Source organism: Aquila chrysaetos, chromosome 22 (assembly GCF_900496995.4).
Source record: "Aquila chrysaetos chrysaetos chromosome 22, bAquChr1.4, whole genome shotgun sequence".
In the NCBI taxonomy this organism is placed as follows: Eukaryota; Metazoa; Chordata; class Aves; order Accipitriformes; family Accipitridae; genus Aquila; species Aquila chrysaetos.
Genome location: NC_044025.1, coordinates 20,520,612 through 20,536,810, shown reverse-complemented (window position 1 = coordinate 20,536,810; position 16,199 = coordinate 20,520,612). Strand labels below are relative to the sequence as shown.

Sequence of the window (16,199 nt, the reverse complement as noted above, 5' to 3'; positions counted from 1 at the left end):
CGTCCCACTGGAGAATAGTTTGCTCCTTGCCACCATGTAAAAATTGAATGTAGCCACAAGTGAGCAATTATTTTTGTAGGAAATGTGGAAGGAATCCCCAGCTCTCCCTTGAGAGATGATACATAAGAACAAATCGGAGAGCTGTTGCCTGCATGGCATTATCCAGTTGGCAGCTTAGTTCGAGGAAAAAAATAGTGGGATAAAATCGGCTTATTTTTTAAGCCCAGCTGAAAACTAGTGGGAATTCATCTCATCAGATAAGGATGTTATAAAATGTAGTATCAGGCTCCATCACATATATTGGGAGGCAGGAAGGAATTTATCACAGAGGCTTGAGTTGATTTAGAGTCACACAAAATAGATGAAAGCCTCAATCTGTGTGCCTTCTGTGGTGTTTTATGAAAAAAAAAAACTTAAACAAACAAACAAAACAAACCCCGCCAAAAAACCTGCAGCATATAAAACATAGCTTCAGTGTTTCCTTGAACTGTATTAACTTTTACTTTCTCTCCCCCTCTGAAAGTCATACATAGTTTTTTAGGAAAATCAAATTAAATACTTTGTTGCATTAAATCTAACTACTTTCAGTTGGATTTAATAAGCTTTTGTCTAGTAGTGCTTCTCGGCTGCCCCAGAGCAAGGGCTCCTGGCCAATGTGCTATGACCCCGGTCTGGGGACAGCAAAGGACAAGGTGCGGTAGAGTGAAGGATGCTCCTCTGGTGATGCTGTCCTGGTGGGATGCACAGGAGGGGAGTGTGTTGGGTCCCGGGGGGTGAGGGCCTTGCCTGCTTTCCCCGCTGTGGCCTCGGCAGCATCGGCATGGAATTTTTCAGTTGTGCCCACACGGGAGTCATGGCCGCTGCCCAACAGCTCAGGCAGAAAAAGCACCGTCGTTAATAATTGACTGGTGAGATAATGAAATAGTCGAGCCCGCTGTTTGCTTTTCTTCCTTTTCCACTGCCACCGTAATGCTCTGCACAGCGGAATGTAATAAACAAAGTGCCATTTCCACCAGTGAGGCAAAGGGTTTGGATATGAAAGTCACTTGTGCATCTTCAATGTCTGTGCTGTGCGTGGAGCCGCCCGCTGCCTCCGAGATGTCCCGGGTGTGTGGCGGGCTGGGTGAGAGATTGGGAAATCGCCTCTGACATGGTATGAGTTGCATTGAAAACACTTCAGATTCTGATGATTACAATTTCTTTTCCACTGTCTTTCAGATCCTTTGCAGACATAGCTGGAATGTGGGTCTAAAACATTAGCTTTTGTTTTCTAAAGAGAAAATTGGAGGTAGAAAATCTGAGCTAGCTATACTTACTGTGAACGTGTATTCAGATCTTAGAGGTAACTAAACTAAACATCATTTCAGTGTGTGTGCATGTATTTCAGATGGCTGTATCTGGTATATATTGTCTCTCTAATTCAACAGTTGCTGTGATGCCTATCTGTGTATTTGCTTTATGCGAGCAAAGAATGAAAATAACATTCTGGTCACTCTGTGTTGCTCGTATCTTGTTTGCTTTAAATCTGGTAGGAACAGTGATTCTGCTGCTCCGTGGTCTAAGTAACTGCTCCTTAATGTCTGGATAAATGCGTGTCTTTGGGGAGGGAGGGAGGAAGGTTCAGTAAAATCCTGAGGGCAGACCTTTTTGAGGGTCCTTGGACCTCGCAGGGTTTAATGCAGGGTTTGTATGATGTTACGTGGTTTGAGTCCTTCCAGGTACACCTGGCCATGCCCATGCTGGTGGGTGCTTGGGGCCATCGTGGCAGCAGTTTACAGGCGGTTTGTGAGGTCGCCGCAAAACAGGAGGCACGGAGCGTGTGCTCAGCGCCCAGCTCTGCAGAGCTGCTGCTTGCACATGAGAAAGATCATTAGAGACGTTTTGCAAGAGCACATCCAGACCCAGGCAGTGGAGGTGGCAGGAGAAGAAAGGGTAACGTTGGAAAACGAAGTGTCGTGTTTTCCATAGTCCTTGGTGGGGAGAAAGGATCAAACTCGGCTCTCGGGTTTCTTCCAGAGCATCTGCTGCCAAAGTCTATCTGCTCCCATCCAGAGGCACCCTTCTGTAACAGTCAGCAGAAAAACAGGTGAAGGAGCAGGATATATCTTGGAAAATATTAAAACCACATTTTGAAATGTTTAACCTAGGGTTGCAAGCAGCCTTAGGCACATGTGATTACACAAGGCTGCCTGAATTTCAGGGCTTATCCTCTGTATCTCTGTGTGTGAAAGATGACATTTTTCATAGAGAAATGCATGAATGTAACCAAATAATTGAACAAGGGCAGAACTGAATTCATACCAGAAAATTTTATCATTAAAATGCTAAAATTATTAGTGTGTAAGGGACCAATCTCACATCTGTGGTGGACATGAACAGTCTAGTGTGTCACCTCTGGTGTGACAGCCAGTCTAATGCAAACACAGGGGCTCTGCTCTATCCTTGGGTGTGCAGATTAGGCATTTGTTTGCAGAATTAAGAAAATCTAGATCTGTGTTAAATAGAGAAGGTAAGAGGTCTGGCACTTAGACGTTTTTTACAGAGAAAATAGTTACCTTGGTACAAATGCATGTAATGATCCTCCAGCATAGGCAGTGTTTAAGTGGCAAGGCTGATGATGAAATGCAGGTTATGGATGACCAATTTGGAAACTTGAAGGTAAAGTTTCCATAGAACAGCTTGAATGTAGAAAGCCATATCCGAAAAAACCCCACACCTTTCTATTTGGATAGGGACTAATTGGCGTGAAGTGTTACGGACAGGAAATTCCGTGATCTCTCGTTTATATGCTAACCAGGTGATCCTCAAAATGACACTTCCACTTCTCTCTGTTGAATTACTCGCGTATTGTCAGAGGTTGAGTGACTGCCCTGGCCTTGGCTGGTTTGTTGAAGTCTCTCTCGTTATTGCTCTCTAAATTTATGCTTTCCCCAGTCATTTTCCCCTGACATCTCCTGTGAATTTTGCAGCACATCTGAATACTGTTTGCAGACCAGGGGTTTAATTTCTGCCAGTGATTCTGAGCAACTTGCACCCCGCCATTAAACCTGTACTAATATAACTAATAGATATTTCCAGTTGAGTTTTAGCTGCTAATACAGTTTCTCATTGTTTATTATGGAAACCAGTGATAATAATGTTTAGTGAGATTAAGAATAAATGCTTATGAATTCTGCCCAAATGAAAGATACGGGAAAATACTCGAATGCAATACTTGCCAAAGGAATGGGCCAGTCTAATATATTATGTCTTGTATATATTTGGTGTTTTTTCTCTTATTCCAGTGGATTGTTCTGTAGTAACTGGATATTACATTACTGTCTCCTTCAGCCCAAAGGCAGGCACAATTATGTTTAACATCTGGATGAATTAGATTGAAAACAGACATCCTCTGGAAAGGAATAGTTTCTGTTTCTTATGTCAAAATAAGAAAGCTAAAGAGCTAATAGCTTTTTTAATACCAAATTAATCAATATTAATTCATAATCCTTAAGTTGTATGTAGGAAAATGGAAGTGCTAATATCGTTTGCTAATTATATTTTAGACTGGCAATGCGCTATGAAAGAATGGAAAAGTTATAAGCTTTATCGAGGGTAGTAAGTTATTTTAAAAAATAATTTGTAGTTAGGAGAGGTGCTTAGGAGGCAAGAGTGCTGGATCTGTTCCCATTGTAGGACTCTCAAACAATTTTATGGTAAGGCAAGTAGTCCTACTGGTAGTGACAGTATGTGATTAAAGTTTGTAAGATAAACTCTGAGGTACAAGGAGATTGTTTTGTTAGGTGAAGCTCCATTGCCACATCTCTGCTTGCTTTCTCTATTTTTCTCACCTGCTCAGTCTTGTCCTCCACTGAAGTCTCCACTGAACCACCTGTGTTCAGTGGTTATGAAGTTTTCCAATTAACACAAGCTGATTACTGTGCTCTCCTGTTCTCTGGGAGAATCTGGGTGAGCCAGTTGGCTGTGCCACTCCTCCATTCTGGGAAAATCTGGTAGGATTCTCTGTCCAAGGTTTTACATGTAGGTAATCACTAGATGGGAATGACTTTGGGAATACAGTGAAGGGAGTGAGTGTTTCTGTATCATTCATGAAGTTCATAGCATGCAGTCTAAAGCTCGCCAAGTTCAGCAGAAAGCTTCTCATTAAATTTAAGGAGCAGAGAATAAATTGTTTAGTCCATTTTTATTACATCTAAAGGCCATAATCTAAATAGACACACACACACATATATGGATATTTTTATACATAAATAATATATATAATCCCGCTTGATTATGTGGGAACTGGACACTGCCCCTTACCCAGCCCAGTGCCTCGGATTGACCTGGTCTAAAGCTGGAGCCGCAGCAGCGATGTTTGTTCTCATGGCAGTTTTTTCTGTGGAAAACATAATTAACAGCACGGATAAGTTGGAGTCTACAGTCTCTTTCTGTCTGGGCTTCTTGGACTGTAATGACAGAGCTATCCATTAAGCTTCTGAAAATAGTTTTATGTTATAACAGAAGAAAGCATATATAGCTGCCAGAAAACCACTATTCTTCAAAAGATAAGATGACTTTATGGCATTTCCTAGCCAGCCAACTCTCACTTATAAGTTTGAGTGAGAGTTAGCTCTCCCAGAGCAATAATAAAAGCCCAGGAAAGGCAAATTCTGATCCATACAATGCTGTGAATACATTTGGTTTGGGATGTGTGGCAGTTGCTGGAGCTGCCTGTTATAAGCACTTGGCTTTTTCTAATTACAGTCCATTAATAAGGGACATATTTTTAAAACTGTCTTGCACTGAGGGCTAACCAACTTTTACTGTTAGTTATACTGGAGTCAAACCACATGTCCGTGAAAGGAAACGTTGAACTGGATTTCACCTATTTAGGGGCCAGTTTCCTCTCTTGTGGTCTTGACTTGATGCCTAAGCTGTGGGAAGCTCAGTGCAGTCAGTAGCAGGGCAGGGCGACTATGAGAATTTTATTTTTCTCTGATGTTTCTTGGACAGCCTTGCTGGCAAGCAGTCAACAAGGTGGAAATGAGAAAACATCTTCTGAGACTGCTCTGACCACTGATCTATGAGCACATGCTCATGTTGCAGCTTCCCCTGTTCCTGGAAATCAAATCTCATTTTCCTTGCTATCTGTTAAAATATGATGGCTTATCCCTCAGGGAGAAAGCAGTCCTCTGAATGTGTCCTGATCTATTTGAGATTTCTTGCCTATCTATTTGTACTGAGGCAAGCAGGGGAGAGAAAAGTAGTTTTCTGCCCTTGAAGAGCAGCCTTCTTCCTAAACCTGTTGCGGGGGTGGGGGGGGGAGACTAGTAAAGGCTTTTTACTTAGTTTGAGTTTTCTTCTGTGTTCTCTAGGCTACTGGATATTATATAATAATTCTAAAGGAACATGTCTGAAAATGAACAGTATCATTAGGTTTTTTTCTTTCTGAAGTTTTGAGTTCTTTAGAGTCTGTAATTCTTTAATGCTCTTGAATATTTTTGAGTCTGTTCTTGCAGCCTGTAAAAGCACTATGGATGGTAAATTTATGGCCTCAAATGAACTTGATTAGATTAAAAAAAAAAAAGGAAAGAAGGAAAATTGTGATGAAGTAAGAAGGGTTGAAGTGGAAACAATTGGAAAGAAATGCATATGTTTGGGATGAAGCTGTGATTTCTGGCAAAAGCATTTTTTTGTGAAGTGCTTCAGAGGTAGAAACAAAAATAAATGTTTGGTGTTTAGTAGATTAGGGAATAATGATGATGGAAGCCAAGAGAAATTTTTGAGGCTGAATAAGGAAAGTCAGGGAATTCAAGGACAATGGAGAAGTATGTGGCGGGTGACTGCTCTAATTAAAAGGTCAGACTCTGTTGGGTGCTCAGAAGAGGTCTCTTACAGGGCTGTGAAGAATTGCCAAACCTGATCTTCCTCATTAAATCCTTGGCCAGAGATTGGACCATGGTTCTCGGGTCCAAAAGCATTTTATTTGGGCCACAGCTTTTCGCCAGCCAAGCACGCATGTTATTGAAATGCCAAGCGTTCGTGTCTGGCAGTGGATGTCATCACTGTATGGAAAACGACTCCAAGGAACGTGTAGGATGACCCATTCTGGCATTGTGGCTCAAGGAAAGCTCCCATGCTAGTCAGCAGGAATCTCCTCCTTCTCTAGAGAGGTAGGCATAGCTGGGTAAGGAAGTTTAGGAAGACTTATCTTCTCTCCTCCCCCCCCCCCCCCCCCCCCCCCCCCCCCAAAGGGATATTGAGATGCATTATTATTTTAATCCTCCTCTAAATTACTCAAGACAATTCCACAGCTCCAGAAAGCCTGAAGTCTGTATCGATGTTTTTACTGGAAATGTTTACATTCCTCAAGCTATGGTGAAATTTATTTCTGTGCACACAAGGCATAAACCTCATCTAAATCCCATTTAGGCTCTGTTTTGAGAATGTCTGACACTTTGACTTTCCCTGGCTCCCAGTAGCAGGGTAAGTTCCCCACTGGGCCTGTGTACGCCAAACTTGAAAGTTTGTCCTTGGGTTCTGATGTATATTATCCTTGGCAACCGTTAGCTACCTGCATGATAGTTCTGGAAATTGCACTAAATGAGAAATCTGGTTTTAGTCTTCAGAAATCTTTGCAAGAAAAATACAGATTAGCAGAAAGTGTGTTTTCCAGTCATCTAAAGGGGATGTCATCTGATATGTTCTCTTATGTTGCCTTCCTGTTTGAAACCTAAAGCTGAAAGTCCTAGGGGATAAAATTGTTGATTATAGGCTAGAAAAAATAATAATAAAGGGAATGTATCTATTTAAAAAAAAAAAAAAAAAAAAAGGCAGCAGCTAAGAGAGAAACAGTGACTTTCAGAGACGCTGGGCACAAAGATAATCTGACAGCCACACTTTCCTGGATGTAGTATCCTTCCATTTCTCTCACCCTTTCAACAATCATGTGAAAGTGATGGAATTTGAAGACTTCAGACATTTGTCTGGAATTTCTGGATGTTTCACAGTCTGGTCAAAGGAGCAGCTCTTATTTCCAGACATCTCATGTCTCAGTAAGACATACAGTCACTGAGAAAGCATGGGTCACTCGTGTCATGAGTGTGACAGATTTCTGTCCAGGAAGTCCTGGATGGAGATCTGGGAACCTGTGCTGGATCAGCAACCGATGATCTACCGCAGGTGTCTGTGATACCAGAGACTCTCTACGCACCCTCCCCAAGATTTCAGACTCTCCAGACTTCCCTGGGACAGCCAGTAAGGTTGCCTGCTAAACCAAGAGTCTCACAGATGATATTTTGGTCACAATTAGATCTCACGGTCCGTGAAACAGATGGGTCAGGTGCTGCAAACTGTGCAACTGATTGGAATCTGAAGAATTTCGGCTAATATTTACATGAGGTGTTTACCCTTTGATAAGAAACAGGTCATTCACAAACATGTACATGACATAATGTTGGTAGGTTGGTCACGGTGTTTGCTTTGCATTTCACACACTTACTGTTCTCGTTGCTTGGAGAACAGTTGCATATTGTAGTTTGATATGGATTAATAGCTGTGTTTTCCCCCTTTATTTCCATGGAGCCATTTGTTTAAAAAGGCCAGTTTTACAGAAACAGATCTACGAAGTTTTGCACAGGCCAACATGTTAGCAGGATGTTGCCTTCGTCTCCGGAGTGTTTTGGAGGAGAAATCCTGTTTGGTTTTTCAGAGTTACAGTTCCTCACCCATAAACACCAATAGCCCAGTCTCAAAAGAAGGTTTGAACTCTGCTTGTGTTTATTAAGGAAAATACTCATTCTTGCTTCTCTGATGGAAAGATTGTGTTGGTAAACTTTAAGGGAACTGCACAAGTCTGCAAACATACTGCGTGGCTGTGTTCGGTGCCGGGAGCTGTTTCTCCTAGGTTGTTGAGGATAAATCAGAGACTTGATAAAGAAAATACATGTGTTTCAGATGGGTGATGCGTTGTTTGGGCAAGCATTGTATATAACTGCAGGTGAGTTACGGATTAATTAGTAGTACCTAATACAATCTAAATGAGGTCAAACAAGAACGAACTGTAAGTAGAAGAAATCTTGCCCTTAAAAGACAGGTAACTTGTTAACTGACTGCAGTCTAGAGTCGCTGATTTTATTCTGTACAAAGTTAATTTGCCAGAGCCATGAGGCTTTGACCTACTAAGTTGATTGCAAGGAATTCAAGATTGTGCAATACAAACCACCTTTCCCTAGAATTAAGAGGTTGAGGTGGTGGGTGGTATTTTAACAGTGGTCTGTGAGGGACTGGAGACTTCTGCAGGACTTGAACCTGCACTGAATGCTCAGGGACTGTATTTGATAATGTTTGGGTGAAGAAGTTTCAATGCAAGCAGTGGTACCTGAGCTGAGAAAATGTACAACATGGGCTGTAACAATGTGAATTTCTTGGCACTGCCTTGCCACTACTATTATTTTTTTTCTATTGTTATTATGGTGGAAACTTGGGACAAATCCTGTTTTGACACAGAAGACATCATTATCTTAGCCCAGAGACAGCCCAGCTGCGTGTACACAGCGTCCTGTGTCATCTGGGTTTTGTTCTTCCTCGGCCATCAGCCTGCTGGGAAGCATTAGACAAGTCCCGTTCCCTACGGATACCCCATTTCTCTTCCATGCTTTTGTTCATCTCATCTCTGTAGTTTGTCAGATCTATAAAGCAAAGATTGTGTGCTTTATATTTGCAAACTGCTTTGCATAGAGGGCTGTGCTCTGTGTAGTGTATCCTAGGTAGTACTGGAGCAAATATAATAAATCAGCGGATGGAAGTCAAGTTAGCCTCTTTTTAAAAAAAAAAACAAAACACAAACAAAAAAACCCAAAACCAAAACCCAGCTTTTTTTGGACCTTAATAGGTTGTTAGTGGCTTTATTTCTTCCTTGGGCATAGAGTGACACATTGTTAATACACTTCCCTTCATCTTCTGGTGTTCTTGGTTCTGATATACTTTAATTTAACATTTTTCTTTTTGCTTTCAGAGGTTTACAATTAAAATATTGCAAGCCTGTCTGGAATGTGCACATTGTATTACAGCCTTGCCAGAGCATTTCTAAGACCCACAAACAGTGTAGTCCATGAGGGTGCTGTACCACCTACCAGCAGAGGAGAACAATAATGTCATTGTTAATGTCAGTTAAGTACATCAATGTTTTTCTCTTACATGTGAAAGAGAAGGCAGTTTTCACATAGTTCTTTAAACACATTTAGATCAATGATTCTGCTTCCAGGGTTTAGGAAACATCTTCTCCAAAAGAAATATGACAGATTTTCCCTAAGATGTGTTTCAGTATCATATTATTTAAATTTTAGCAGAGACTTCTGGAGAACATTATATTACTTCAGTTCTTATCATTTTTCGGTCACTTCAAGGATGTGAAATTGCAAACTTGGTCTTAAGCAAAACAGATATGCAAAATGTGAGCCATGGTAAGATTGGGACCAGAGGGCACCCAATGCGGGGGGAAGTCCTCTCGCTTATTTGGCACTTCTCCATGGAGCAGAAGGAAAGGCTGCAGGTAGCTCCAGACAGGTGACGGGAGAGACTGCATAGGAGGAGCAGACAGAGGAGGGAATGTCCCATGAGCTGCAATGTCCTCCTGCACCTGGTGCAAACATGGGCTTGGTGCTTGCTACTGCTATTTCCAAGTCAGATGTTCGTATCTTGGTCTTCTTAGATATTGAAATTATATTTCCTATTATTTCTAGTATCATCATAAAAACTTGAGACAAAAATTCTTCACTGTGTTGCTGACCTCACTGTAAATCATGAACAGGTAGCTTGAACGAGAGGAAATGCCCTCAAGTTGCGCCAGGGGAGGTTTAGTTTGGATATTAGGAAAAATTTCTTCACCAAAAGGGTTGTCAAGCACTGGAACAGGCTGCCCAGGGAAGTGGTTGAGTCACCATCCCTGGAAGTATTTAAAAGACGTGTAGATGTGGCACTTAGGGACATGGTTTAGTGGTGGACTTGGCAGTGTTAGACTTACAGTTGGACTCAATGATCTTAAAGGTCTTTTCCAACCCAAATGATTCTATGATTCTATGAAATAATGGAGGAAAAGAGATCTTGGGAAACACTGGTGTAGGAAACCAAGAGAGTACCTTCATTGGTATACATAAACCAAAGCACAACTGTTATTTAAATTCTACACATAGCCATGAAAAGTTAGAGCCAAATTCTCATCATAAATCAGGGTGGCTCCATCAACTTCAGTGGAACAGTGCCAGCACATCCCAAAGACATGGCTCGGTCTATTAATAGCAACAGTCGAGTAATAGAGCTGCCTGGAGAGGTTCTGCTGGTACAAAATTTTGATTAAAAAAACAGAGACAAGAATGACAGAGGAATCTGCCTTCTGGTTCTCTTGTGGAGTGTGGCTCCCGTGGGGTTTGATCCTGTGCACCTCCCAGCACCTCCAGAGACCACCGAGCTTGCACAGCTCAGTGAGACCCAGCAGTCACTGCGGTGGTCCAGGTTTTCAGGTGCACTCTGTTTATTTAGATAATGTAACAGCAGTGTGATAGCAACTGTGTTACAGTCTGATTCTGCATTTAGTGTCAGTGCAATCATTCTCTCAGCTGCTTTTCTTTCTTTGTAGCTTCAGAAAATCCAAGGTTTTCCTTTCACCAGATATCTAAGGTTTTTATTTCTTTAAATCCTTCAATCCAGCATGGTGAAAAGGATGGGGAATGTCCATCTTCAGCCATTGATGCTTTGTGTTTCCTATGTGATCCTGTTATTCAGGGATAGACAGTTAAATTTCACAGCTGCATTTTAGATCCTCTCTAAAGAGAGAGAACTTCTCCAGGTGTTCTTGAGTTGGTTTCTTACTGAATTTCAAAAAAAGCCCAGCAGAAATTCCCACTGTGTGGTGTTATGCTGTTTTCATTTCCCAGAAACTAGTTAATTTATTGTGCCCCACCAGTCCAAGTTCCCTTTATAGATTAACTTGTGTGTTTTGGCTCCTATCCATCTCTTCCTTTGGCTCAAAATGAATGATACCAGGACTGTCTTTGAAACAAGGCAGGAATGTGAAGTTTTTTGATTAAACAGCAACATCACCCCTGAAACCGCTCTTCCTGCCAGCTTTATGAGGCCCCACTGCAGAAGTATGGTATTGAGAATGGCAGATGAAGGTCTGGCAAGTTCAACCTTTTTGAAGAAATTAGGCATGTAATATTCTGGTAGGATTTGGAAACAGTTTGCATCTCCTCAGAAGGTGTGTCACTGGAGCAGCTTCTCACTGAAGGTTTTCAAGACTGTTTGCTTTCTCTTAATAACTAATCAGTCTTTAGAACTGGTTTAAATGAGAATTACTAAACAAGGTCACTGTCTAGCACCTATCTGCCTTGCCAGGTTCGGTCTTTTATTAGGGGCTTGTACTGCCTATGAGTGTGTCAGAGGGGCTTGAAGCTGGCAGGGTCGGTTGAGGGGGTCACAGTGTGACCATCTCCTGTGTGTCTTCTGTTGGCCTATTTAAGCGGGCTGCTTGTAGAGATCTCATTTGTTAAACAAAACCTGCGTGCATCATCTATAACAATCAAAGAGTAAATGTCAAGTGCTGCTGATAAACACAGGCTGTTTTCTAGACTCTGCAAAAATTGTGTATTTCTTGTACATGAACTCTAAGCTGGTGCTTTTTTCTAGTACATTTGGTATGTTTGCAGGAGAGATCTTAGCATCAGTTATAAAAATATTTGGCTGTCTTTTAAAATCTATGATTTGTTACTGACAGTAGAATGCCTCATCGAGATACTCTGTCGATCTCTCATCAAACCACTTTCTATGAGCCTCTGGGAAGGGTTTTCCAAGATGTGTATTTTTGAGCATGGATGGAAATGGCATGGAAGCTCACTTAAATGACAAGCCATTTTAATCATGTTCATGAAATAAAGTATGATTTGGTTCTTGCTTCTCTGAGAAACAATGGAAGCATTTAAGGAGGGGGGAGAAGGATGATAAGGCTGATTCTGATCATGATTTCTTCCTATTTGATAATTCATCTGGGCTAATCTGTGCACTGCTTGTTTGGTACAGTTATCCATGGGGCACTGACATGTCCAACTAACTGTCCATGTGCTCATATTTCTGTGTGAGGTTTTTCTGAAAGGAAACGTGGAGGCACTGGTGGGGTTTGGGGCACACTTTGTGTAATGTCACTGCAGTCATGTAATTGGAAACCCTGGTGCTGTTTAGAACCATCCAAATGAGGGCGAGGCACTGATCCACGGTTGTGAACATTTCTGGAGGCACAGCTCGAAGTCACTTTGCAGCTTCAACCAGCCAGGTGCATGTTGTATTCAAGCACCTCCAGAATTAGGCAGTGTCTGAGCTGGGATTTTCAACCCCTCATATTTATTTCTAGGCAGATTCAGGAACTAGTTTTGATTCTGGCCCTTGATGTTTTGCACATAGCGAGAGGGTATCTTCTAACTGTATGTATAGTCTTTTAGATTTAATGAAGATCTAGAGAACTCTTGTTATTAAAGACTTAGTTGCTCTGTTTGTGATAGCAGAAATGATCATTCCAAGATCCTGATAATTACTGAAGCCAGACATTTACTTCTAGCTACTCTAAATACTATTTTCAAGTTCATATCTTGAGCATGTGTGTGATGCTTACTGCCTGATCTCCCCAGGTGCGATCAGAATCCTCCCACTGAGACTTTTTCACATGTTTCTCTTTCTTTTTAGGATCCTCTAGATATTATTGGAATGTGACTACAGAGAAAAATGTGCTTTTCTAACAACTCGCTTGTGGACATTTTACAGAAATCAAAGTCTGATTGATGCTACAACATGGCTTCATCTGGGAATGAGATAGAAGGATGGACTCACAGGCAAGGTGGCAGAATTGGAGAGCTGGTAGAGCCCGTGACCTCCCCTGAAAATGGTAATCGTCTTTCGCCAGTGAAGTCGATGGGCAGTGTAGACCATCTCTTGCACCTCCCTGGAAGAGTAGACTCTGCTTACAGCTCTTTCTCAGGGGGATCAAATGTTCCAGAATATCCCACCCCATCATGCTATGGTGAAAACTGCCTTTTGCCTCCAGAGCAGGTACCATACATGGACTCAGAATATGTAAGAGGTATTTATAATCTCAGTGCAGCAAACTCTGACCTCAGATGCCTGCATCCATACAAAGCACCAGACCTGAGCATCCATAATAACTGTCACAGCACCAGTCTTGCTGAATGCTGTGGAAGCACTCCTACCCGAGGGACTTTAGATCAGGGACCACCGCCTCTGGCGGCACCTCCGCCTTCTCCTCCCACGCGACTCGATAGCTATAAAGTCACTAGATATATTGAAAACTCAAGAGGGAGACGCAACTCTGGAAGTCACAGTGAGTGTAGTGTGCATCCAGCTCCTTGCATGCAGGACAATCAGCTAGCAGATAAGGACATATCACGGACCCAACACAGGGATGAAGTTACAGAGCAAGATAGAGTGGCTGCTAGGGGAAAGATTCTGGAAAACAAGGGCCTTTCTTCTGATTCTACAAATGAGATATTTATATCAAAAATTCAGGGGTTAAAGATGGACGAAAATGGAGAGTGGAACCCATCCCAACAACCTTTAAAGAGAAGGAATCCACACATTTTCAGCAGACCTTCTTCATTCATTTTTCAAGAATATTTAAAGACTGACTCTGTGGCTGATGTCCCTAAAATACTTTCTGCTTATAATTCAGTTCATGCTTATAAAATTCCTGAAGAGATGAACTCCAAGTCCTATCACTCAGTGCATATCAACCCTAACACTGTTAATGATACACAAGAAGACAAACAGTATCCCTGCAGTGTACGTAAGCCAACTTTCAGAGAAGCAGATCTGCAAAGCGCAGTGCCAGAACCCAGCCAACGAAAAGGATCCCTGCCCTGTGCTCAGTGCCCGCTCCATGCCGAGTTGCATTCAGATGTGGATCAAGATGTGTTTGAGGAGAGCTGTGACTTAAAATATATGGAGAATGCTCTTCTAATTAAAAATGCTCCCAGGAAGCTGAACAGTTGTACAGATGAAAATCAGTGCTATGACTCTGAAGGAAAAATTGGGAGTGATGTAAGGGAACCACTCCTGAATCAACAAGCCAAAATGCAGAGATCATCACCATCCTGCAGCTATGATACTGTAGAAGCAGAACACCCTTGCTGTGAGGAGTCATCAGATCAGGCAAATAAGCAGTGCTATGATAATACTAGCCAAACGTCTTTTTTCAGACCAAAGGAAGATTCCACATCTCAGTTTTTACATGAAGTCAAAAAAGAAAAACAGGCTAGTAACAGCAGTCCTGACCTTAGCATGCATCTAGAACAAGAGGAACCTCCTGTTCCTTACCAAATATATCAACCTAAATTTCAAAAACAGCTCTTAAGACAGCTACAGGATGATCTTGCTGGTGAACAAATAACCAGGCAGATGACTCCCATGCTTTACTACCTTTCTGGGGGGAAAACCACCAACACCCTGCACCACAACAAACTCACCCAGTGTCAGGAGGGCTCAAGGAGCTCACCAAAGGAATTACCAGCAAGCAGCTACTCTGCCTCAGCACGGTGTCTAGAGATAGAAAGGGAAAGCAATCAGCTTCAAAGGACCAGCCATCACCATCAGCGCAGTGCTGATGATCTCCTGCTTGAGACTGAAGATCTCGGTGTCAGGTGTCTTGCTTTATCCATGGATGAGAGTTTCAAGAACGATTATAGAGAGAAACTTAAAGTGGCTCAGAAAAAGGTTCTGAGAGAAACCTCCTTTAAAAGAAAAGACTTACAGATGAGTTTGCCTGTTAGACTGAGACAGAAACCCTCTAAAAGGCCATCAATTGAACACCTTAGGTCTTTCTCGTTATCCAGTGCAAGCGAGGATGCCAAACCTGTTCCTTGTTCCCCTCCTCAGCTAGAATCCGTGGAAAGTTTCAATAGAGATGAAGAAATTAAGAGGCCACAAACAGGTCGAATAGGGGGAAGGAAAAGGGTAACCAAAGAGCAAAAGAAACTGTGTTATTCTGAACCTGAGAAACTCGATCAGCTAGCAGATAAGGAAGTATGGAGTCAAGTCAGGGATGAAATCACTGAGCAAGATACAGTGGCAGCTAGGAGAAAGACTCTAGAAAACAGAGGGAGGGCACTTTCCAGTTCAAGTATCTCCAGGACAGAGCTGAAACAAATCCAGCATACTGCACTTATCGAATACATGGAACGAAAGATTAACCAAAGACCAAGTAGTTCACAACACCTCCCACTGCATAAGCCGCCCCTGCAGAAGAGGCTGTCACATCCTAAATGGCCTCCTGGTAAGATTTCCAATCCAAACGGGAGCAGGACGATGCAAAACAATGAAGTTTTCTGCCAAGCTTTCTCTAAAGAAAAATTGCCAGATGTTTCTTCTCCTTTGGCTTTTGTTCCTCCACTGAGCATGACTAGCAGGTGCGATCCCAGCTCTGCTGCTGCTGGTACAGCGACCTTGAAGCACGACCCGTCTCCCAACGAAGTGGACAACGGAAGCTGCACCGGCAAGTGTGCTTCAGCTGAAAGTCTCCCACAGGCAGGTGATCCTGCATCTGGGAGAGCTCGTGAGAGATCAAAATCAACTCCTTCTTCCACACAGGTAAGAAAGATATTAAGATAGTAATTAGTGTTTGAGCCTGACTTATGACTATCTACCTGTTTTAGAGAACTGTGGGACTATTCACATGAAAAACTGCTGAACATCACGAATGAGGAATTAAGACTTTATTTTTTAGCGTGTAGTGGGGAGATGATAGAAGTGGGGGAAAAGCCACATTTGCTTAATCTATAGGAAATGCTGTGTAGCTGTTTGAAAGCAAAATGCATGCTCTGCTTTGCAGTGTGCAGGAGAAATAATTTGGGGTGATTCTGGGAGAAGTGCTACCAATTTTAAAGTGTTATGTATTTATGGTTAATGATGACAATTCGTTATTCTCAAAAGTATTTTGTAAGAAAGTATTGCAGACAAACAAGGTGTTCTTTATTGTGAAAAGTTCTAAGAGAATTGCATAAGAATGGAAGCTTCCTAACAGCTGACTGAAATGCATACTTGGTTTGGGCAGAGTCCCTTGTTATCATTCAGCAAGTGCACAGGTAAAGGCAGGGAGGAAGACGAGTGTCTGCTTCACGGGACATGCTGTGCAAGTGCCATAGGCTCTGCTCGAGGGCTGG

At 42.1% G+C, this 16,199-nt stretch overlaps 1 protein-coding gene across 7 annotated transcripts in view; it reads left to right on the top strand.

Annotated features, from left to right (window-relative positions):
* Positions 1 to 16,199, top strand: part of SHROOM1 (shroom family member 1) — a 52,331-nt gene that overhangs the window by 26,859 nt on the left and 9,273 nt on the right. For 4 of the 7 annotated variants that reach the window (XM_029998030.2, XM_041119375.1, XM_029998026.2 and 1 more), the window contains one exon: positions 12,715 to 15,627. In XM_029998030.2, coding sequence (XP_029853890.1) covers positions 12,820 to 15,627 — 2,808 coding nt within the window. In that variant the 5' untranslated portion in view covers positions 12,715 to 12,819. Of the gene's footprint in view, positions 1 to 947; positions 1,154 to 12,714; positions 15,628 to 16,199 lie in introns of those variants that run through there. The other 3 variants (XM_029998031.2, XM_029998027.2, XM_029998032.2) reach the window with 3 other exon arrangements.